General features: G+C 34.0%; 1 protein-coding gene across 1 annotated transcript in view; it reads right to left on the bottom strand.

Annotated features, from left to right (window-relative positions):
* Dach1 (dachshund family transcription factor 1) overlaps positions 1-25,780 on the bottom strand; it is a 390,311-nt gene that overhangs the window by 116,904 nt on the left and 247,627 nt on the right. Inside the window, exons 4-5 of the mRNA XM_059274317.1 lie at positions 15,065-15,237; positions 1,327-1,462 (exon numbers count right to left, since the gene is read on the bottom strand). Of these exons, the coding sequence (XP_059130300.1) occupies positions 1,327-1,462; positions 15,065-15,237 (309 nt within the window). The remainder of the gene's footprint in view (positions 1-1,326; positions 1,463-15,064; positions 15,238-25,780) is intronic.

Raw genomic sequence — 25,780 nt, 5'->3', positions numbered from 1 at the left:
TGGATTGTATTAAGAGTTACTACTGACAGCCAACCTTTAATTATTTTAAGTTTCATCGGTGACTCATAAGTGAGGGACGAAACTATTATAGACAACAGAGAATATCATCCTAGCATATTCTTTCACAAGGTGTTTAATATCTCCAAATGGTAAGAGTTTGTAGCCTTAAATTAACAAATGACATAGTCATCAGTATATATTCTCTATCACTTTTCATGACTCTCCACTGATACCCTATCTCAGCTGTAGTTTTGAGCAAAAATTCAAAAGCTGGGTATAACCATGAGGAACATCACAACAATGTAATCAAAAGACCATTGTGCAAAACAAATGTCTGTGTTGATCACAATGTTAAGGTAACAAATGGAGGGGGTGTTGAAAAGGACCTTGGAAGAATTTCAGCATCTATAGGCAGAGATAAAAATATTAATTGTGATTTGTGATCTTTAGTTTATTCTTGCACCAGGTAAGAAAAAATCATCTTGCTTCTAAAAATATTATCTGAAAAACTTATTAAATGTGAAAATAACAATAATACAATAGTAATGCTAAAATCTTGTTTGGGATCACTTTTTTTCTGTGATTTTATAGAAGAAATATCTTCTATGTAGAAATTAAAACTTTTTTTTTTTTTGGAGCTGTAGTGACCTGATATGGGAGCTTGAAAACAATCTATGGTCCTCTAAAACAGTGTCAAGGACTCTTTGCTGCTGATCCATTTTACCAGACCCAAGACTTAATATTGTACTTTTTATATAAAATAAATTGAAGAGCTACTACAAAATTTAATAATAACAGGATGAGTATTCCAGACACAAATTCTGAAATTAAGGTTCTTTAATCAGGTGACCAGGAAATAAACTTTCCAAATTTAGTGTGCTTAATTATTTCTGTTGTTTGTGTTTGTGAATATCTTTATTCAATAATGGTGAATTTTAAAGCCTAATGAATTTCAAAAGTGGTCAAAGTTTCCATTGAAGAAATGCCATTGAATGAACCATAAACGATTCACTTAGATGTTAGGTAGTTGGGAATTGGCTGTGTACTTCAGAAACTAATCTGGAAGATTACTTACTTTTTCTGTTTCATAGCTCAAATCTTTATGTGTAGTATCAAAGAGAGGCAGTTATAGCAGAACCTGTTAATGCCGCATCATCCTTCATGGCATTCCAAACTGAGACACATAATTTTGAGGAATGGCTATTGCTAGGGAGCTTTGGTACATGATACATTTGAGATCTATTTGGAATGAGGGCATTTTGATTAGAAAGCCCAGCTGCACCTAATAAAGCTTAAGATGGTGACAAGTACACGTATGAGACCTACGGATTCTGTCAGAAGAACTCTCAGTCCGTGCAGGGGAGCTGGAGACGCTGCTGCTGCGGTGTGATGATGGGTGACTGCCAGGCCTTCGGCCCTCCTCAAGAGAGGGGGCAGGTGAGGGACTGTCGGGAACACGCTCCTGCATTGCACAGAGTGAAAGAAGAGAATAGGTCAATATACTAAGTCTTTTGTGCATGAATTTGTTTTTTCCTAATACAATGACAAATAAGAAGAGGACTGCCTCAAAAACCCATACTGTTTCACCAGCACTCAAAAAGAAATATTTAACCTTGTCCAGAAATCTCAAACATAGCCAATTTCAAATTCTTAACTCTGTTGTCATCTGAATTCATGATATCATATACTCTTAAAAAGGCAAGGTAGTAAACTGTGATTTTATTGGTAAACCTCAATACAGCCATGGCAAATAGTACTAATCCATTCCCTGGAGATAATGTTAGGTCATAGAGGACAATTGAAATTATCCCAGTAAGATCACCTCAACAAGAAAGAGTTGATAAAACTAAGCAAGACTGAGTTCAGGGTAGTTGTTTTAAAGGCATCTTTACAAGTGTTTTTATACTTCAGCAGGCAATAGGCATCATTCACCACACACATTATGGATGTAACTGACCAAAATATTATCAGAGAATTGTTAACAGCTCTTTCAGGGTGACACCACCCAAGACACATGATGGTCAAAATTAATGCATTATAGAAATGAAATATTATTTAATATTGAAATTACTATCTATGAATCAAATAAATCTCACTACCTAGGCCCCTTTCTCTAGTCATTCCTGTTCATTTGGATGTCAGAGTATCTCTTTATAATGTCTCTCAATTATAGGAAGATATTTGCCTACTACTATGCCCATCAGTCTGAACAAGCTCTGTAGCCATGCTATTTAGAGTTATGTGACATTATATACACATAATGAGTTAATGTGCATGGGATTACAGATTAACAAAATAACCATTAGCTAACACTTCATATTTTTATTAACAAAATACTTTAGTCTTTAGATATTAACAGACATAGGCACTGATGAATTGTCCCTACAATAATCAATACATATGTTTAAGTACAGAAAAATACTTCCACATTAAAAACAAATGGTGTGCCAGAGAGGAGGGCTTAGTGGTGAAGGAGTACTGGGGCTCTTACAGAAGACTTTGGTTTGGTTCTCATCATTGACATAGCTTTCAATCACCTGTAATTTCAATTGCAGGGAATAAGACATCTGCCTTGTGCCTCTGCCAGCATTAGGAATACATGTTTCTTTCTACACAGGCATAGATGTAGGCAAAGCATTCACATAAAATAGAATATATATATATATATATATATATATATATATATATATATATATATATATATATATTAATGGTGTTGAGGCATGCAGGTATTTGAGTAGAAAACTACAAATAGAGGAAAATATTCTAAAATATAATTGAACTTAGAGAAGATAATGTTTTTAAAAATTCTGATTTATTTAAATAGAAGACTAGAAGGAGGCTCAATCCTGTGTACTTGCAGTAGGAAAGAGCACCGTTCACAGCTCTGGTCACAAAACCCTATCAGTCGCTAGACTGTTACAATCTGCCTGCATATAAGAACCAAATGACCAGATGTTAGAAATGCCTGTGGTTGATATTTGTTTCCAGATATTTTGGTTGACAAAGTAAGCCACCTCTTTCCGACACCTAAGGAAACACATGTTAAAGTGTGAACCATTTGTTTCTAGGAATATGAGGTTATAGAGAAAGATGGTCTGTGCATTAGTAGTTGATCAAGAGCAGGTCATACTACACTGGATAAGCTGGCAATCATCTCTGGCTAGCAGCTTTTCAAGATGCTGTGGCAATAAAGGATAGATATTTTTTGTTAAGAAGGAGGGCAGACTGAAATTACATATAGGCAAACCAAGGAATGCCAGGAATTGTCAGCTACTGCAGAGCTCTGGAGAAGCAGAATATCAGGGAAACACAGATGCCTGAACACTTTGATTTTGAAATTCTATAATCCAAAAATATCAGAAATAATTTCTTGTATAATTTAAACCAAGAAATGTGTGGTTATTAGTTTCTACGACCCAAAGGAAAATAATACCTACCTATAAAAGGAGATCTAGACATTTTCAGTTTATATACATATATATGTGTGTGTGTGTGTTACATATATATTTTTAAGTAGCAAGCCAAAACCAGTAACTCTTTTATTGAACAACCTTTTTTTCAATGATCTGTATTAATAATGAAGATCTTCAACACATACATTGAGGATTCATTTTGCAAAACATTACAAATAAAATGAAAATAATTGCCAAAATGTTAAAGCTTAATTTAAAAAATCCATATAATAAAAAAAATTCCCAATGTGTGTCCTAAAGAACACGATGCAATCCCATCAGAAATTGCATGGAAAGGAACCTATCTGTTCAAACGGTGTTGTAAATATTAAAAACAACAACAAAAAGAAAATCATCATCCGTATTCTAGTCTAGGTGTAATGCTATTAAATTCCTGTAATGATGGCTTGCTGAAACTTAGGAGCTTTTAGCAGGTCTATATCAGATTGGCTTTTGGAAAGAACAATAAAAGTGCACCAAAGGGGAGCTGTCAGAGGCATTATACAATATCATTTTCCTTCACCATAGTTAATAAGATGCTAAGAATTGAGTGTTCTAATTTCTGCTAATAGAAAAACTGAGTGATATTTAGATGAATATAGGATACTTATGTTCCAACTCAACTTCAGTGATCTTTCACCTAAAAGATTAAAGATAAACAAATTACTGAAGAAAAAGTTGGCAGTGAAACACCCCTCCACACACACACACACACACACACACACACACACACACACGCGCGCGCGCGTGCGCGCACACACACCCACCATGTGGCTGATATTTATAGGCATCATAACTGGGGAGGACTGTTGGTTTCTTCCCTCCTTTGGAAGCTTGCATGGCACCTTCTGGTACCATGAAAGCTAGTCCTTAGGGAGGCAACATTCAGGTCAGTTTCAGCTCAAGGGCCTCTGAGTTCTGTGTCTGAAGTGCATGATATGTGAAGCAATAGGATTTTTAATTTTCCATCTCTGGGGGCGATAAAAAGCAATAGCGATAGCCTGTACATTTTAGGAGTCTCTTGAGCAATGCTGAACAATAATTCAAAAGATGGTGTTACTCATGCCTGTTGTTAGAGTTTTTAATTGGTAGCCTTTCTTTGGCTCTTAGAGGGAATATTGTCTGCCAGATGGAAGAATTTCATTTAAGTTATAGGTGTACATTTATACAAAGGCTTATGTGAATTATTGGTTTTTCATTTGTTTGACTCTTGTTTTTGTTTTTGTTTTTGTTTTTCTTCAGGCTCAGAGAACACCATGGAAGAGGGGGCAGAAGGAGTGTAAGAGCCAGAGCATCAGAGAAGTTGCTGGGAGATTGTGTCTCCTAGCAATGACAGAAGCTAAGCTCATCAAGTCTCACCAGCATGACTGTCTAACATTTGCTGAACAATGACAACAATAGATATGCCAAAGCAGAAGGGGAAAAGTGCACAAGACCTCAACATTAAACAAAGACCACGGGTAACTACGATTCCTGAGTGGGAGAAACTGTCTTCCCCAGAGAAGAGCTCATCACTTGGTTTTCCAATACCAAATGGTCAGTACTGAAATCACAATAACAGTACTCAGACTAGTCAGTTTAGCCAGGCAGTGGTGGCATATGCCTTTAATCCCAGCACTCAGGTGGCAGAGGCAAGCAAATCTCTGTGAGTTCGAGGCCAGCCTGGTCTACAGAGTGGGTTCCAGGACAGCCAAGACTACACAGAGAAATCTTATCTCAAAAAAACAAGAAAAAATCAACAACAAGGAAAACAAAACAAACAAAAAACAGACTGAGCAGGTTAGTTTTAGAAATATAAGCATATACTTATATGCATGCAACAAAAGCCAATTTTGTTGTGATAGCAAAGAGGGGTGTATAGTAAGGTTTGAGAAAGGTGAAGGACAGAAGTGATGTAATTATAATGATATAAAGGCTCAAATCAAAATTTGGCAACTGCGCCGGCCGGGTGGTGGTGGCGCACGCCTTTAATCCCAGCAATCAGGAGGCAGAGCCAGGTGGATCTCTGTGAGTTTGAGGCCAGCCTGTGCTACCAAGTGAGTCCCAGGAAAGGCGCAAAGCTACACAGAGAAACCCTGTCTCGAAAAAAAAAAAATTGGCAACTGCAAATTTGATGGTTAAATTTTATATTGATTTTGCAGTATTTGTATATTTATTATAGAATATGAGTTTGAAATTTTACAATAGATTAATAAAAAAGTAAGGATGTATTAATGTATTAAATGTAGTTTAGTTATGTTGCATCCACAATGAGACAAACTTTCTAAAATTTATACAACTCAGTATTGATTCCTTGTTTGTAAATTTTGATTTCTTAAAATTAAAAAATTTGTTTATAATACCAAGCATGTGTTTTGATAAGACCTACAATCATTTTCCTCCCCTCCATTTTTTTCCTGTCCCTTCAGCAGTTTTCCTTCCCAATTTTGTGTGTGTGTGTGTGTGTGTGTGTGTGTGTGTGTGTGTGTGTGTGTATTTGTTTTTTTCAAGACAGGCTTTCTCTATGTAGTTTTGGTTCCTGTCCTGGATCTCACTCTGTAGACCAGGCTGGCCTCGAACTTACAGAGATCTGCCTGGCTCTGCCTCCTGAGAGCTGGGATTAAAAGTGTGCGCCACCACCGCATGGCATTTTTTTAAACCCACTGAGTGTTCCCTTAGCACTAAATTTATGTGACTGGGTATAAGAATATTCATTAGAACATGCAGAGGCTCCCAGTTAACACATCTCAGAAGAAAACTGACTGTCTACTCCTGTAACCATGATTGCCAATAAAAATAGCTCCTTATTTAGACAGACTGGGTCTCCAAGTTTGGCTAAGTTTTAAATATAATTTCCATCCAATAAGATTGTTAGTACTTTACTTATGTAGGAATATATAATATGTACTTGGGAAAATAGTTGAATTTTATTAAAATAGAATTTTCTAAATCAACCAATGTATCTTCTACAAATCATGACAACAGTGTTTCCAGTACATTTTAATATGTCCTGTAACAATCATCTTAATGATCTTACTTGCAATGGTACTTGTTTATATGTGTTGAACAGCGATAAGTGCAATTTAAAAATAAATCAATTTCTGTAAGATCATTTATAAATCTGAATTTCTTGCCATAACAAATTTCAAAGCAAGTACTAATGGAAAGGATGGGAATATGTTTCCTCATGGATATTTAATTCTCAAAACCTAAGTGCTTATTTATAAACTGAAACAGCAATGGTCACGTCAATAAAAAGCATTATTTATTTCTTTTAAAATTTTCTCATGAGTAGAAAAATGTCCTATTATTCAATGTTTGTCACAATCTACTATGCTGATTTATTTAACTCACAAATCATTTACTTACTCCTTTATCCATTCAACATACCCTAAAAATGACATAATAAACTAAGTAAAAACTGATTAAACCTCAATATAAAATATATTTCTAAGGCATAGTTTAAAACTATGGGAATTGTACCACTTGAAGCATTTAATTGGCTTTCCTGATTTGACTTTACTGCAGTTTTAGATTTAAAAACAGAGAATTCTTCAACAATACATAATACTTTTATTTAAAGAAAACATTTTATGCTATGATTTAAAAGCTTAATTATTCAATTGAAACTTTCTATAAATTGAGACACAACATATTAAGTCATTTCACTTAATGTATAATTTCAATCCTGAGAAAGTGATGTATTGTTCTTTGAAGAATTTCATTAAAGCAAAATCCATTGAGCAAGTAAGAATTGAATACATTGTTGCACAATAAATTAATTTGTTTCAACAGCTTAATTCTTTTATCATATTTGTATGCTTGCCTTTCCAGGGTATTCTATAGGACAGAGAATACTGGAGACAGTAAAGAATAGCTTTGGAAAGAACCCTGTAATTATTACTGAAACAAAATAGATAATGAGTTTTATTTAGATATAATAGGAAAGAAGTAGTTCACTGTCTTGGGGAGACTATGTAAACTGAATTTATAACTTCATTGGTTTGATGCCTTTTAACCTCTAAGATAGGCCTGGGGTAGAACAGAGAGGTAGATTATTTAATACTTTGACACACTGCTTTATAGTCCAAATCAACTCTACCAATCAATAAAACACAATCTTTTGCAATGTTCCATCTTTATAATACTTGCCACAATAATTAATGAAAATTTAAGAGGAGTACTCCTTCACTGTAAAAAGGTCAAACTAATAAAGTAATGGTATAAGAAGAACTGTAAAGAGGAGCCGGCATACATTTGGTGCAGAGCAATAAGTATTGTTCCTTATGGTAATTTAAAATCAAAGGTGGAAGTCAAAACCAATGCATTCAGATTGTTGCATCCATGACTGATGGAATATTTTCAAAATTGCACTGTCATACCTACCTGCTTTCCACCACAAAAAAGTTTATATTCCCTGAGAAAGAGTAAATAATTACAACTAGTTTACTTAAATGATTATTTCACAGAGTTTTAATTAATTTAGCTTTCTATTTAATTCCCTTTACTCTCCTTATAAAAGTCTTTATCTTTATTTCAGTTACAGATTCTTTCTTTGGGAATGACATAGAAGTAGATAAATGGGTACTGCTAATGTCACATAACAACTTTCTGTAACTTCTTAATTTATAAATTGGCATAGGTGGCCAGTGCTTCTAATTAATACATGACCTAAATCCCATACTCCCATAGTCCTCACTTTGCTACTGCTCACATTCACACTGTTTCATTTTGTGTGTCAACATACTTCTAGTAACTAAAGACTGGTTCCCATTTGAAAACTTTATCACTTTCATGTCCTACAATGAGGGTCCATGGAAGGTGTGGGACACTTTAAAAATACGTTTTTGGTGATGAAAAACAAGAAATGTTCAATTTTACTCAATTTAAACAGCAGGGTCTAGAAATGTAATCTTAATTTTATTCTCCTATTGCTTTTCAACTTCTTCATTCTAGAAGTCTGTTTCTTCCATATGTACATGGTAATTCTGGCACGCTTATTGTTTTATAGGGCATAGTTAATATAAAATTAGTCAAAACATGAAATCATACTCTTGACTTGGAAGTCATAATTTATCTTGATGAAAAATGAATACCAATTTTTGCCCCTTTTCAGGCCGGTTCTTACTATATAGCCGAGGCTTTAATGGAACTCATAGTCCTCCTGCCTCAGCTACCCAAGGGCAGGAAATATAGTTGTGAGCTATCAGATCAGTACTAGTGCTGTAATTAAATGGTTGAACTTTTTCCATTCTGGGCAAAAGAAAGGTATAAATGTAGAAAGTGAAAGGGAATTGGGTCAATTCGGACCTGGTTCTCATGCTGTTTATTGGCGTCTCTCTCCACAGCAAATATATGCAGCCAGGTTTTCATCTGGTTAGGGACATTGTATGTTCTGAGAGACTATGCCTACTGTAATCCTCTTATTTGGAGTTGCTTTGATGTGTCGAAATGATAATCGTGTTCTTTTCTTTCTTGAGTCCATACAGAATTAAACTGGAGTATACATTCAAGTTTGTTTGGCCACAAGTATATTTTATGGATAGTGTTACATGTCTTTTACAGCAGAGTATTGTACCTGCCTTTTATGATAGCAACAGCCACTGATAATCACACCCAACATTAATCACTTCAAAGGATTTATAATATGGTGATATTATCACTTACTCATTTATTGGATAGAATAATTATATGATCATAAAATTTGTCCTCAGTATCATTTGATAAATCAACTGTGTCATTTACACAAAGAAGGAAGAAAAACACTTCCTCTCTTTCTGTTTACTCTGCTTTTCTTAAATATGAACTCGACTCCAAATAAGCCAATTTTTTTATTTGTTGTTTCAAGACAGGGTTACTTTGCATAGCCCTGGCTGTCCTGGAAATTGCTGTGTAGAGCAGGTTGGCCTCAAACTCAGAGATCTCCCTGTGTCTACCTTCTGAGTGCTTGGATTAAAGGCTTGTGTCACCACTGCCTGGCAAGAAGTCATTTTTTATATATTTTTGAAAGTAAATATAGTTGAAAAAAGAAAAGAGAACAAGAGATAAAGGGATTTTTTAGGGTGAAGATAGCTTAAAAGAGAGAGAGGGAATGAAAGATAAAGGAATCTCACAACAGCCTTGTGACTATATTTGGCTAACCTGATCAGGACCTCCTGGGAACCTGTAGGTCTAATGACTAAGAATACTTTCAAAGAATACAAAAATACTCATAAGCTGTGGGCATTGCTTGCACAAATAATTACAAATACTGTAACAGTTATCTATTTGTTATGATACCTGATCTAAGTAGTGTCACTATGGCACCCATACATAGAAGAAGAAGAAGACACTGTATAGATGTAAAACAACTTGGCATGTGCCTAGGAGGGAGGACAGCAAAAACACTAAGCCCAGAAGTCCTACTCCAGGCTCCATTTTAAATCCACTGAATACATAGAAATTCCAATGAGAAACTTTTTCTTAACATCCTTGATATCACTACATATGTATTAAATAAAATGTGGTTAGAACAGTGATTCATTGAGAGAACTTAAAGTTATGCATTAAAAGAATCCACAGCAGGTCAATCAGCAAAGCATTTCATCCCATTAAAGAACTTGATAATGACAAAAGAAATTGATCTCTTGATTTAGACTGCTTATTTCACTTAATGATTTGAGATAATAAAGGAAAATAACTAAAATTTAGAAATCATACAAAAATGGCATAAATTGTCTATTAGAGAGTTTGGAGTATTAGCCTTTAAATATATCTATAGATTCTAAATCAAGAGACTTGCAATATAATTTTAAAAAATATATAAACACAAATTTCTAATATAAACATAGGTTAAGAAATAATTAACTTAATAATATATATTTGAACATTCTGAGAAATATATCAATCAGACTCCCTACTTCCAACAATCACACAAACAAACAAACAAAACCAACTTAAGACTTGTGGCTATATTTATAGACTGTTGTACAAATTATGGTTTATTTCCAAGTCCAGAGTCTCATTTCTGGACTTAAACTGATCAGTTTACTTCTAGAGTACTATACAGAGGTAGAGTGCACCTTCTAGAAACCACCAAAAGTCAGTCAAAATGCTTGATTAGGTACCATAAAAATATTAGAATGCAAGGTCTAGAAGCAGAGATACCACACTCTCTCTAAATCTTTAATTGACTAAAGCAAAATATATTAGTGGAAACCTTTCTCCTAAAAAAAACATTTTTAATTAATAATTGAGATACAACTTTAATTTTGATTAATAGGTGAATTTTAATAATATAATTCTCAATGTTTATTTTGCTAAAATTAAGCACCATCAGTGTGTGTGTGTGTGTGTGTGTGTGTGTGTGTGTGCGCGCGCGTGTGCCCGCGCATGTGTGCGCAGAGGGGGAAGCCATCGGAAAATGTTTCTCAACCACAGAGGAAACTGAATTGCATGATATATGTATTGGTTAACCGTGGTTATAAACTTGAAGGGATGTAGAATCGCCATGGAAACAAACCTCTGGAAATGTGTGTGAGAAAGTATTTAGATTTGTTTAGTAGAAGTGGAAGACCTATCCTGAATATGAGCAGTCCCATTGCCCGGGTTTGGATTCTGGTCTGAATAAAGAGGAGGAAGCTGAGCAGCAGCACTCATCACAGTTTCTGTGGAGACAAGCTTCCTTCAACTTTTCTGCCAGGGCTTCTCTATCATGGCCATCTTTACCCTTGAACTGTTTGCCAAAGGAGACCCTTTCCTTTCTTAGTGGCTATGGTGTGGTGTTTTATCACAGCAATGAGAAAAGTAACTAAAACAATATAAAAACCTCAATTAATTGTCACCTTATATTCTGTGAATGGTAGACAGTAAAAATACATTGACCTCACTGACCTAATAGACTCATATATAGTCTACAATAATCTATCTCTATAAATGTATAGGTCTTATGGATTTAAGGTAAAATTATAAACAGTGTTTGCCCAGTTTTTTCTTTACATTTGCCTTACTAAACCCCTCCAGTCTTCCAAACTAGCTGCCACTGGCCAGCTGTCTCACTGAGTCTTCAAATTCTGAAACCTCAATGATTTTAATTTTTTCATTTGTCTGTCTCTACAGTTTTGGGTTTATTTATTTTATTTCATTTTACATTTTAGCTGCCACAACAATCTACAAGAATAGAAGATTCACGAGAAATTAAGTCATCAGATGTCTAATGATAAACTATTTTCCATTAAGGGTCAGATAGCACTAGGTGTATGAGTGCAAGTGTGCACACATGAGAATGTGTGTGTGTATGTGTGTGTGTGTGTGTGATGTGTCAGCTGAGTAACCCCTGTGATGCTAGGCAAGCAATCTACCAATTGAACTGCAACATTCTCAGTCACTGATAACAAGTTTTACCCAACACTGTCTTTGTATATGAAAACAGTCATAGACATTGTACAAATTTTAAGAAATTTGATTATATCTGCCCCAAAATATCTTTATACAAATTAAAAATTCACCTTTATGTAATTTTCATCCATGATACAGTAATATTTTTTATTTTTAATCACATACAAATATCACTTACAAATGAAAAAGCATTTCTGTTCAAGGGCCATATTAGCAATAACAACAGGTAGATTTTTCCAACAGGCAGCAACTCATAAATTGAGACCTTGGTCCAATTTGAGTGCACTAGTGAGTATGTCATTGAAAAAAAAGTATTGGGGCATTTTAGTTTACAAAAATCAGTAAGAGAGGAATATTTTATAATATATTACCCTGAAAGGTATATTTTCACTTTTATTTTATACAACATATTTTAGTTCCAATCCCCCTTAGTTGTGCTTATTCTTAATCCCTATCATCACTTATAAAAGATGAACAATTTATTCAGGATGTAGACAATCCTTCGTGTTTACATTTTCTCTTTAGAAGCTATTTATTTTGATATGGGGCTAAATCTTCAGTGTTTAACATTACACTTTCAACTGGTCTTCACATTTAGAATCTTGTCAAGCAAATCAACTCACAGGCACTATTCTAATTACCCACAAGGGCCTATTATGTTCAATGTGACATCTCAGTCAGCTGTTTTCTTTGGAAAAAATAAAACTTCCTTAAACTATGTTTAGTTAGCATAGACAAAGTAAGTTTACTAAACAAGACTGTTGCTATGGAGTGTACTAATATCAAACTCAGATGCTTTGGTTATTATCTTGGCACCTGGTTTTGTCACTTAGCATGTCAATGTTTTAAATGCAAAGTGAATGCTGTCTGTTAATAAAGGAGCCCAATGATAATGAGTTTTTCAGAACTTCTATACGCCAGTTGGCCTTCCCTTTGATAGTACAGTGGGAACTGTCTGCTTTCTGTAATTAATCTCAACTACAGCAATGTTTCTCATGTCCTTGTGACCATCATGATTTATACCATGGTCCAGAACTTCCTTAACTCTATCTGTTGCCAAATTTATTTCTGAACATATTTGTCCCAAGAGACTAAGAAGTAGAATATCAGTGTGACTTAGTAGGTGATGGCACGCTTTGGAAGATATAAAGCTCCCTTACTTTGTTATTCCCTTTTGGACATTTCCTTCCTTCCTAGATCTCCTTCCTCTGTATTCTGAAACTTAGCCCAAGAAACCACATAAATATTTCTGAATATTTCTAAAAATATAGTTATGGTTTAATATGTAAAGACACTTCCAGAAGAAAACTTCTTCCTCCTACTTACCTCAACTTTAATCAACACAAAGTTATTAAAAGCTGCTTCCAGATTCTAGTATTTCAGTTATTATGAGTTTCTGCACAGACATTTTTTTAAAATGTATGTATATAGAAAAGAGTAGTAAGCCAAGTCTCCTGATATTCCTCAGTGCTTTTGAATTCAAAATATATTAGGCATAACCTCCTAAGTTATACATATAAGTTTAAACTACAAAAATCTGTGATCTAGACATTTTATTGATGCAAGTCTTATCTAGATGAGAAGTTAGGATGCTCAGATTTGAAAGTTATATAAGCATATGTGATTTTTTGAAACATGAATAATTGAATCTTTTTATAAAGACATTTTATTTTTAATTATATGTACATGTAAATGTGTGTTTTCTGTGCACATGCCAGTTCAGGTTCTTTCAGAGTCTAGAAAATGGTGTCAGGTCTCATGAAGCTGTACTTACAGGCAGATATAAGCTGCCTGATGTAGGTGCTAGGACCCAAACTCAGGTTTTCTACAAGAGCAGTACATGCTCTTAACATTAAGCTATCTCTCTAGCCCCAACATCTTATGGTTAAAACTAGTACTTAAAAGGTGTTAAAATAGCGTCCACTACAAGGAAAAGAACGCTTTGAAGAATTTTTATGTACTTAAAACATCACTTCAATGATTATACATGTCATATTCTTAGCACCAAAAATTTTTCCAAAATAGTAAATGTAATAGTGGAAGAATCCCTTGAGTAACAAATCGTCCTGTAACGCAGGGTCCCCCAAAGCCATTATGGGTGAAAACAGAGTTTTAGAAAATGTCCTCTCAAGAGGCCTTTCTGAGGAAAATGTGGCCTTTTTGACTTTCTCCCAGGGAGTGGATTTCAGTAGTTGATCTTGGTGTTTTGCAGTGTGATTAGACTCCTCTCCTCATCTGGTAACTAAATTTTGAAAACAATATGAGGCACACCTCCTTGTTAACAGAAATATTTTTAAAAGAAAAAAAACCTGTTTTTACACTAAGTAAATTACATTTAACATTCTTCCAGTATTACACACACACACACACACACACACACACACACACACACATACACACACACACACACACACACACACACACATATATATATATATATATATATATATATATATATATAACTTTTAATTTTTAAGACAAAGTTGCACTAGCTTGGTAGTCTCCCGTCAGCCTCCAACACACTGGAATCTCAGCTGCATGCCACCTCACCTCATTAGTACAAAGACTGTTTATATAGGACATACTCCAAAGCCACCCTGAATTCAAGAGTATTATATTCAGAAAAATACAGGTAATTATTGTATTAAAGGAAGACCATGAAGCTGGAACTATCCTTTACTTGCTTTAGAAATTGATCTATTTTTAAAGCATTTTTGTTATTTCTTATTCCTCACCCAAGCTGACAACCTCAATCTAAATATTACAGAATACTCTAGATTTTATAAATTCTTAACTGTGTTTTTTTTTACTTATGTAGATAATGCAGCCATACTGTATCACTCATATTTTAGATACAGAGTACAATGAGAAAGACTTATTTACATTTCCAATATGATACATTCAATAAGTGCCAGAATTTAGCTCTCGTGTTTGCCTGATTATCCATTCCTAAAGGCTTATACCACCACTAATAGAACTACATACAAACTGTGCATGCAAGAGACCAGATAAGTCGAACTATATAACTTACTCCCCTATGTTCTTTCTATTAAGCAAGAACTTAAATTTGCTCAAGCTGGTTTAAATATTGTATCTTGTGACTGCTTACTATACGTAGTTTTTCTTTTTCCTTCAGAGACTGTTTGCTCCCCTTTAGATTTCAGAGGTGAGATTTAATTATGGGAATGAAACAAATGGATGAAGGGATAGTAATCTAAGATGAATATTCCAAAACATTATGATGAGACAGCTACCTTAATAACTGATGTTTCCACCCTAGATGGAGGACTCTGGACTTGCGCCGCTGCCGCCATATTTGCAATGGTGCTAAGGTGGTTCATCTGGCTCATTGCCATGGTGACAGATGCTGGAGGTAGGCTTACAGGAATTAGAGGGTGGGGCATCATCATAAAAGGAAGTTCCAGTCCTGAAAAGAGAACACACATAAAATCATCATTTGCTGTGTTCCAGGTAAAATCATCAATGACATGTCATTGAGAGTTAAACCATTGAAAAAAAAAATTCTAATAGTGACAGTCAAAGGAAAACCGTTTGTTTATTTTATACAGTAATATTCACTCATAACAGGGAAACTAAGCTTACAGCTAACTAGTTTTGTGTCATCACTCATCACATCAATTTTTTGTGTGTCTTTAAATACAAATATTCTGTTCTTGGCTGTATTATTTGTCTGGGCAATGTAACAATTTAAAGACATGCTATAGTTTTCATTAATTGACTGTGTGAATGCAGTATATCATTCATCATCCTGCTCATCATTAAAGAAATGAATGTTTAAAACTACCACTTGTAGTGCTAAAAATTGCCATCGTACCATTTGGCAGAAGGTGGCTGTGCTGCAGATGGTTGAGAGGATGGCTAACTGGAAGGTTATACGCTGCAGGCACGCGGGCATGTGTAATAGGCGCCTGAGATCCCTGGGATGGGGAAGAGTGCAGTGATTCCTTATCCCAAGAACCACCACTGCTGCCTGTGGGGAACGAATATAAATTATTTGGATATAATATTCATCCAAATCATCCAAACACTAATTTTAAATGAAATCCAAAAAGTTTTAACATTAGAGAATTAGCAAATGGGCTCGAAGGGAAGTGAGCTAAATGAAGAAAATTTTCTCTGAACAGTGATTTGTTCCCTCACTTCTTAGACAGGATGTCAAATTTCAGCAAAGTAGTATTTTTGAAACATTTAACCTACGTGTAATATCTAATCCTGTTTGAACTAACCAAATAATAAATTTAATTAATAATAATAATTAATAATAAATTGTCTTGGCTATCTAACAAATTCTCCTTTGAACTAAAGTAGAATGCATGTAATTTATACAATGCAAAGTTATCATTTTAGGAAACGGTAATCTGCTCAACATTAAGTTAAAGTGCACGACTTAATTCAACCACAAGTATAAAAATAAATGGACTCATTAGAACAGAACTTGCCCAGGCATTGAACAGAGAACCCAAAATGTCACTTTAGGAAACACAATAATGTCAAAGCAAAATACCCAAGGTCTGTGAATGAGTATATCACTGGCTTTCAAACGACCATAAATGTAAATTTTGGATGGGGACAGTACTAGCTGTCCATTGGAGGACAGACAGTTGGATATTCAGGACATCGTCAGAATAATCTAGGTCTTGAGATGCTATGTGTGGATTTCTTAGAAGGAATGCATAAATCATGTCTTAAATTAGTTTGGCAATATTAATACATTCCTCTAGAACATTTTAATTTGAAATTCTCCATTTAAACTTTTTTCTGTTACCTTATGAGTTATTTTTAAAACAGATGAGACTATCATAAACATAGAAACAGCAAAGTTGGTAAAATTCTGATTTAATGCTTAAGCTCTACTAAAAGCCTTGTTGTAAAATCTCTACGACATAGTTTTCAATGAAGACTATTTAGTTACTGCCGTGATATTTTTCCCTTTACTTCATGAAGGCAGTTAAGGCTCAATATAAATTCGAACTCATTAGCTCAATACTGTCTGGATCTCAGAGTAAATTGTTCAGGAGTGGGTAATGAAAACTCAATTCAAATTCTTCAGCAATCAAACAAAGCAATTTTATTAAACAATGAAAAGAATCAATTAAAATGGATATCTTTATTATTTTACTAGAAACCATGACAGCTTTTAGTTTTAAAAAGTTTATAGCTGTATGCAGAAATGACTCACATAAAGATACTTCCAACCTGCTCTCACATTCAGATACAAAAGTTCACTTTCATATTCAAAAATTTTATATACCTTCCTCCTCTACACATGACTTTTATACTTATTCTAGGCAAATGTGAAATAACTATATAAATATGAACTTTTCTAAGGCATCATGTCAAGAGAATACAAAGATAAAACACTTTAAATAACCTCACTTTGTTTCACATATTTAACACATAACAAATGTAAATTTTGAGATAGTAATTTTAAAGTGAAACCAGTAACTAAAATTCTGCTTGAATAGCTGTGCAAAAGATAACCCTTATTTTCCCATCTTTGCGGCACCCCAGTCTGTCAGATTCTTAGTATGGGTAGCTGTCAGCCCGCCACCTAAGTGTTTTTCTCAGGGAGTTTCTTATGCTACATTGAATTTCTTACTACATAGAAGGCTCTTAGCCATCTCCGCCAATCATCATTTGTTAAATACTCATGATGTTAGCTCATTTAGGTAATAAATAGAGCAAACAATTAGGGACTGAGTCTGATGAAAAATATACAATATATAACCAAGTCAACTGTAAGTGATTTTTGCATTATTTATATCGTACTCCTTCTCCATTAGTGTGAACAAATGAGAAATGAAAAGAGGAGGCTTCAGAAGGAGGCATGCCTACAATTAGTAAAGGTGTAATTTCAAGTGTTTTCAGCTTATAAGGTATCTGTAACACTATGAACAAGTATATAAAAATATATATACTTTTCCTGCACATATAACAAACACCAACACATTTAAAATTAATAATTCCTTCAAATTATATTTTACTGGAAATAGAATTACATGAGATTCTCCCTCTTTTCCTTCCCTCCAACACCTCCCAGCTCCTTCTTTCAAATCCTTTCTGTACCTCTACCTCTCAAGTTGATACCCTCTTTTTCCCTGATTATTATTGTTATGTATGTGTATGTGCACAAACAACTGCACACACACATACACACACACACACACACATACACACACACACACACACACACACACACACACACACACACACAAACACACCACCACTACCACCACCGCCACCACCACCACCACCACCATTGAGTTCATTTTTGTTGTTTGTATGCACATGGTTTGTAGGCTGACCTCTCTGCTCTGGACAATCAAAAATGGGATCATCCTAGCAAAGTCTGATATTCCTTCTCCCAGGAGTTTAATTGCCTGGAGTTCTCTGTGTAGAGGGAGAACTCCACAAAGTTTTCCCCCTTCCACATCAATATGTCTACTGATACTGCCATAATTATCTTTAAGACTGCAAGGGAAAAGTGTCGGGAGCATTTTGGTTGCAGTAAATAGAAATTAAAAAATTGAGCCAGGTGGTGGTGGCGCACACCTTTAATCCCAGCACTTGGGAGGCAGAGGCAGGCAGATCTTTGTGAGTTCGAGGCCAGCCTGGTCTACAGAGCGAGCTCCAGGAAAGGCGCAAAGCTACACAGAGAAAGCCTGTCTTGAAAAATCAAAAAAAAAATTGATTCAATCTTTTTCAAGAAGTATTTTCTTTATTTGACCAAAAAGTCAAAATAAAAAGATGATTCTGACACAGCCCTTGCATCTTGAAAGAGATAACCAGTTATATATAACTCAAAGAGGAATTAAAAATATAAAATGGTAAAATCCAAAGAAAGTATTTATGAGTTCTTTGAAAAATTAATATTGCTTTGTTTTTATTGACTTAGAATTTTCAACCATATTTTAATGATCTTGGGCAACAGTATTCCACCCAAACCCTGGGCAGATCATGAAGGAACAAAGGCTAGATATTTCAGCTATAAGGATATATGGACTGTTCACAGCAGGACACACAGCAAGTTGTTCTATAATGAAACCCAGCGACCAAGCCACATGTGCCGTGAAGTACACCTACGATTGTCACATTTGTTTTCTTTTTAATTTTTAAATTCATAATCACCTTTCTCTTTCAATTTCCATCTCCATCCATGATTTAAAATTACAGTTCCTTTCTGAAATAACATGTTGAACTTGGAAAATTCATATTTCTATTCATTTCAGTTTATTTTTAGGAGCAAGTTCTTAAAATGGAATTCATTATAGAACCTTATTACTCTCATTAAAAGGAAAGATGATCAATTCAGATTTTGAAGCACAATTCATAGTCAAGATAGGAAATAGAAAGTGTTTGGAAAATAATATGGTTAATTTCTCTTTAATAAACATACAAAAAATGAGTGTATGAATGAATGGCTGCATTTATAACTCTACTATTAATAATTATTTTATCATTTAATTTCTTCCTTTTATTCTTATATTCACCCAATAATGAATGGATTCCAAAAAAGTTGGCTACATTATTTACAAATGAGTTTTGAGTAGAGTACATGCAAAATAATCAGAAATTATTGTGACCTATAAATATTTCTTTAAATTATCATGCCTTAAAATTAATAAAAGTATGTTTGAGTATTATTATCCTTCATACCTAGATGGCATGTAATGAGTTGTTCTGATTTCCCACAGATTGACCCTGATAAAGGAGATGAATCTCTAAGGGATTAACAGTCACAGTACTGCTTAGTGAGTGACAATGATAGACTGTGAAAGGAACTTGACATTGTCAAGATTCCTTTACAATGAAAATAATGTCAAGAATGGGTGCTTACTGCATACCATTGGAGACCACTTAGGAAGATGTCAACTTGAGCCAACAGTGAAAACATGTCTACTAAGTAAAAGCAAACACTAGTCACAGGTTCTACAGACATGCAGCTGTTACTTCAGAGATTAGAAAAGTAGATAAATGGTATTTCAATGGATACATTTTAATTGAATTGAAAATGACACATAAACTACTATCTGTGAGGCTGGTTTTTAATATACAGTAAGAAATAGTCCTTATGTGAATCATAAAACAGAGCCCTCTCTTCTCTCTCTGTCTCTGACTCTGTTTCTGTCTACCTCTCTGTTTCTTTCTGTCTCTGTCTCTTTATCTATCTATCTATCTATCTATCTATCTATCTATCTATCTATCTATCTATCTATCATCTATCCATCCACATATCTACCTGTCTATTTATTTCTCTCTATCTCTCTTTCTCGCTATCCTTCTCTCATTTACCAGCTGAGACCATTTGATTTAACATCTAAATGCTGAAGTCATCTAGTGTTTTGGTTTGACACCATCAAATTGTTTTAGATACAATGATAATGAGATTTTCAGTCTTTAATATTTACACTACTTGACAATGGATAACTATAGAACATATATCCACAAAGCACAATATAATTCTTGGAAGCATAATTAATTAAGGACATACTCTAAACTGGATCATTTGTTCTGTCTGTGAGATGAGGGACCAGTTCGGTGCCTTGTACATTCCTCACTGTGCCATACCACTGAGCCACATCCCAGCTAAATTGCAACATCTTTCTGACACTATTTACTAAGACATGTAGCTGAGAATCTTTGAAAAGTCATGGAAAACAGGAACAGCATTAAGAAACTTAAGAGAGAGAATTATTTCAATTCTAAATTACTAGGAATTCGAACTCATAAGAAATATTAGAATAAACTCTTGTGTGCTGAATACAGTTCTTCACATACTTTCCCTTTTTTATGCCTAACTTCAGAAAGTTTTGATGCAACTGAAAATTAAGGAAGGATAGCCATTACTATCAAGATAAAAGGTTAAGTAGTATGTGTGCAGAAGAAAGGGGTAATTATATCAGAGAACACGTTGCTTTTTGATGCTGTTGCTGTCTTAAGACTCATTAGCACCACACTGTCACTGTTAACCAGATGAAACAGATCCCTAAAACAAAGCAAAACAAATCCAGGCTAGAGCCAGTAAACACTTCCATAGGACTCAATGCAGGGAAAGAAAGAGTTGCTAAAGTTTATTATTAAACTTATGAATTTTTATTATTTATTTATTAAACTTATGAATCTTGTTAATATCTTTCATAAACTTCTTGTAAGCAAGAGCCAAATGATTTTATTCCATGGAAATCAGGTTGAAAACAGATTTGTTAATTTCCACAGCTGAATTAGACTCTTTTGCAGACAATGGCATAGAAATGACCCTACCAGGTATATATTTAAGCTGTCATTCACACAGTTCCTCAAAATCAAGTATTTTATTATAACAAACCTATATATCTTCTAACCTCTTAAACTACTAATGGCAAGGAATATCTTCCTTTTCCTTTTAGTGTGGACTATTTTCATGAAAGAAACAAATGAACTAGAAATTATTCTCTCCAGTAGTTTGTCATTTACCAAGAGCTTTGCTATCATATCAAAAAAGTGTCAATTGTGTTCCCTATAATCTTGCTAATAAGTGACATGACATACAATAACAATTTTGTATAACTATAATTTGTATAAGTAATAATGTGTAAGGCCAGGACAAGTGAAAATAAGTTTTAAATTCCATTCCTTCATACAAAATTTGAGATTTTTAAAAACATATTTTGGCCTTAAAATAGTTATCCAAAAAGCATAATCCCCTTCTAGAAGGGGTTGCATACCCATAGGAGTGATATTGATATTTTTCACATGTTTGCCTTTCAGGGTTAATTTATTTCCATTTCAGACCAGAATAAAGCTCAAAGAATAATATTATCAGCTAGTTGTCTAAACCAGAAACAGAGGGATGATCCTTATCACCTCCTTTCTTACCATTGATGTCCAATTCCTTTTTATGTCTGGTTGATTGCATCTACGTAGTTTATCTCCACTCTTTTTCTATCTGGCTGTTGTAATCAGTTTGAAGGAGTTGAAATTTGTACTGTAATGTACAAATCTTAACACTGTTGCTCCCTTGCTTAGAAGTCTTAATGATTTGACATTTATAAGAGAAATGTTCAAAATTTGGAAGCTTGTGTAAATATGATGTGGTTGGCTTGTGTTTCCCAGTTACCATATGATCCCTAGCATTTAAGAAGATAAAACCGTCCAGTAGGCTTTTCTTCACCTGAAAATTATAAGCATGATCAGTCTTAACACTTATATGTGGTAAATGTGCAGATAGAATACAAAAGGTAAATACAAATGGAGGATGATCAAAAGAAAATTCATTTTTAAATGTAAATAAAGTTAGAAAAGGAAAAAATATATGATATCTGTATGATAGTTTTGAGATAAGCTCGATTTATATACAAATGGAGATAAAGGTAGTAAAGATGCAAATGAGGTACAAGGATATAGCTTAGCAAAGAAAGGTGTGGTACCATCATTAATGAGGCAATGATGATGATCATGATGATATATGAATTGTAATATGAGCTTTCCATTTAACAGGCATTGTGCTGAGCTTACATATGTAACAATCCAAAAGAATCTTTTTTTTTAATTTTTTTTATGTAGTCCTGGCTTGCCTGAAACTTATATAGATCCACCTGCCCTCTGTCTTTCAACTGCTGTGACTAAATGCATGTTCCACGATACCTCACATTTTATCAAAAAAGAATTATTATCAATTATGAAGTAAACATATTAAGCACAATCTTATAACAATATTTAAACTGACCTCAGTTTGATTCCTAATATTATGAAATCAGAATACAAACTATTAAAAACTACTAATCACCTTTGTGAAAAAAGAAATACTTGAATTAAAATCAGTTCAATTTTGATTGGTTGATTATGACTTAAAATATATTAATGTTAAATACATTATGTTTTAGAATACATATTAAATAGACATATATCACTGAAATCTGAGCGTGAAACAGATGTTCAGAAGGAGATTTGGGAATTATTTACAGAACAATCTTCAAATATGTCAGGGTGGGTATGTTGGTATTTATTCTGGAGAAGCCAATCAAGCTTAAAGAAACAACCATTCCTGATCCCTACCATTTAATAAAAGCCATATGTTACAATAAATTCTTAGCAAAAGATGTGTTACTGCATTTTATTATATCCGTGTTTCCCTACTTCTTCTCACAAAAGATATTTCTATTAAGATACAGTGAAACTTTCTGTGGTACTGTTTAGAGTAGTAGAAATGAGCACACTCTAGGAAAACCAAACAGTAAATAGTATTATAAAACTTTGTAATAGAACCTTGACAAAGGTGTGAAATTTTTATATATGTCTGCCCAGGTACAGAATGCTTCAGTGTTTTCCCAATCAAAATAATTTCTCAATGGAAACATTCGTGGTTTTTAGTATTCTGCTTTAACAAACAAAAAATATGTATTTCCGCGTACACCATTTTGGTAATGAACAATAAAAATATTAAGAAAAAAAGATAATCAACATAAATATCCTGAATAAGTGTCTGATATTTACTGGACCCTCAATCAACACCGAATGAATCAATGCATAGCACGTAGATTAGATTGGAGAATTTAGTATTCTTAATTACTACTTAAAGTAGGCAGACTGAGCAGACATACAAAACTAAATGGACCTTGAAAGGGGGCCTCATTCAGCTTGTAACATAGTTTTTATTTATGCTGTCCAGTAACTAAATGTTTACCCTTTTAGGATATTATGGAGATAAAAGGCTTTCTGTGAAGAGGCTTCCTGTGGTAGAGAAGAACTCAACACATTTATAGGACTACCAAAATAATGTTAGGTTAGTGCAGGTTACACGTAGAGGACAGATTTGTTGAAAGCTACTGTTTATAGGAAACCAAAACATTCACTTCCATTCCATACTGTGAAGATACCATGTTCGTTCACCACTTTCATCATCTTTCCATGGGCAGGCAGGCAAGGAGACTTTCAAGGTCAAAAGACTTTCAAGGTCAAAATGACCAGTACAATTTCAGTCACTGGCAACAGGGAAACACTTAAGAAGATTGCAAATTAAGTGGATAATTCTCACCTTGAGAATAAGACTCTCATTTTCATCTCAAGTATAAATGGTTTCAATATGCTCTTGTAGAAATAAAATTCTACAGTTGAAATCTACAAAAGTCTTAAATTGAAATGAGAGGGAGAATAAGAAAAAGGGTTTGAAAATATTTAAATGAGGATTAAATTTCTGACAGTAACAATACCCATAGGTCAGTATAAAGTAAAATTTAAATATCCCATATTTTACTTTACAATTAACTGATTATAGTAATCATAACACGAAGAATGAATGATACAAAGAAGAATATAACCTGCTTAAGGTCACACACCAATACTGTCAGAGTCAAACACTTCACAGAGATTTAAAGTCCATTAAAATAAACAATGAAACAATATACACAATGATAAAATCTGGCTAAGTCAGCCATATTTTTCTAATTCTCCACATTTTTTTTTCACAGTAATATTCAAAAGGAAAATGCCACAGTGGTCACTGTGGTTACAGACCTGTTACCATAGTACTTGGAAGGCTAAGACAATAGGAGCAAAGTTTTTAGGACAACATTGGCTACACAGAAAAATCTTGTATATATATATAACAAATATTAAATCAAATATCCATCTTTTCTAAAATGTTCAAAGGGAAGGAGCTAATGGTTAAATATTTTCAGTTTAATAAAACAGCATTTATGCAATTCATCATTACCTACTAGCAATAGTTATAAAGAGAAATAATATATTTGAAATATTTTAAGAAGTCTTTCTATTGAACATAGAATTGTCTTCTTGTAGGAACCTTAAGTATTGAACAATCAATAACTATATGATTGTGAAAATGAATCTTTCAAGACAAAATATGATCTTTTCTCCCTGTGATTACAAAAATCTGTCCTAATTTTATTATTATAAGATGCTGTGCCATTTTTACAATTGTCTCATTCTGGTACCACATGTCCTTATGTCCTTATATCTGGGCTGTAGTATGCGCACATGCTTCCTTTATATGGAGCTGCCTTAAAAATAGAAGCCACATTGGAAAACATGTATAGTTTCATGTGCAGTGAGTGTTATTACTTTGCTGATTCTGTAGGTGGTTTTAGTGAGTTTTAGAACATGTTTTCATAAATTCCAGGCTGGTCTCAAACTTGTGGAGGCAAGGATGTCCATCAACTCCTGATTCACTTGCTTCTACCTCTCAAGTGATAAACTTACGTGTATATGCTGACATACCTGATTTATGTGATGCTAGGACTCAATCACAGGGACCTTGAAAATTAGGCAAATAATCTAACAGTTGAGCTGTCTGTCTAGCCCCAACACATGCTTCTGTTAACTAAAATCACTTTTAAAAGCTTTTATTATTTCAACAACTGTATATATATAAAACCATGAATTTTCAAGATACGTTCTACTTCGGAACATCTTATGGTTAAAATAATCTGTCTTGAAATTGCTTTTGTCTTTTTCTTGTTGAATTTTGAAATTTTGTTCTCTGAGATTCCTATATATACCTGATTTTGACAATAAAACAGATGGAGTATATTTCACACATTAGTTAAATATCTTTGAACCACCTCGCAAAAAAACAAAATTGTGTTATAGGCACCAATAAACATTTATAGAAAATAATTTGATTTTAACGCTTCTGTGTTAAAAATACAATTCTGGATGCTTTTCTATTTTAACTCTCACTGACTCATACCATTGTTAAAAATATAAAATTGCTCATTTTGTTGTTATTATAGTGGGGATGTTACCCAGGGCCTCATAATGCTTGTTATATATTGTACCACTGCGTTATACCCCGAACTCCAATGCCTAAACATTCTTTTCTTTTTATTTTGCAATACAATTCAGTTCTACGTATCAGCCTCCGATTCCCTTGTTCTCCTCCCTCCCGCCCCCTCACGTGCCCCCCAGCCCAACCCCCATTCCCACCTCCTCCAGGGCAAAGCCTCCCCAGC

The sequence above is a fragment of the Peromyscus eremicus genome, chromosome 9, assembly GCF_949786415.1.
Source record: "Peromyscus eremicus chromosome 9, PerEre_H2_v1, whole genome shotgun sequence".
NCBI classification, from domain to species: Eukaryota; Metazoa; Chordata; class Mammalia; order Rodentia; family Cricetidae; genus Peromyscus; species Peromyscus eremicus.
This window is presented reverse-complemented; position numbering and strand designations above follow the sequence as displayed.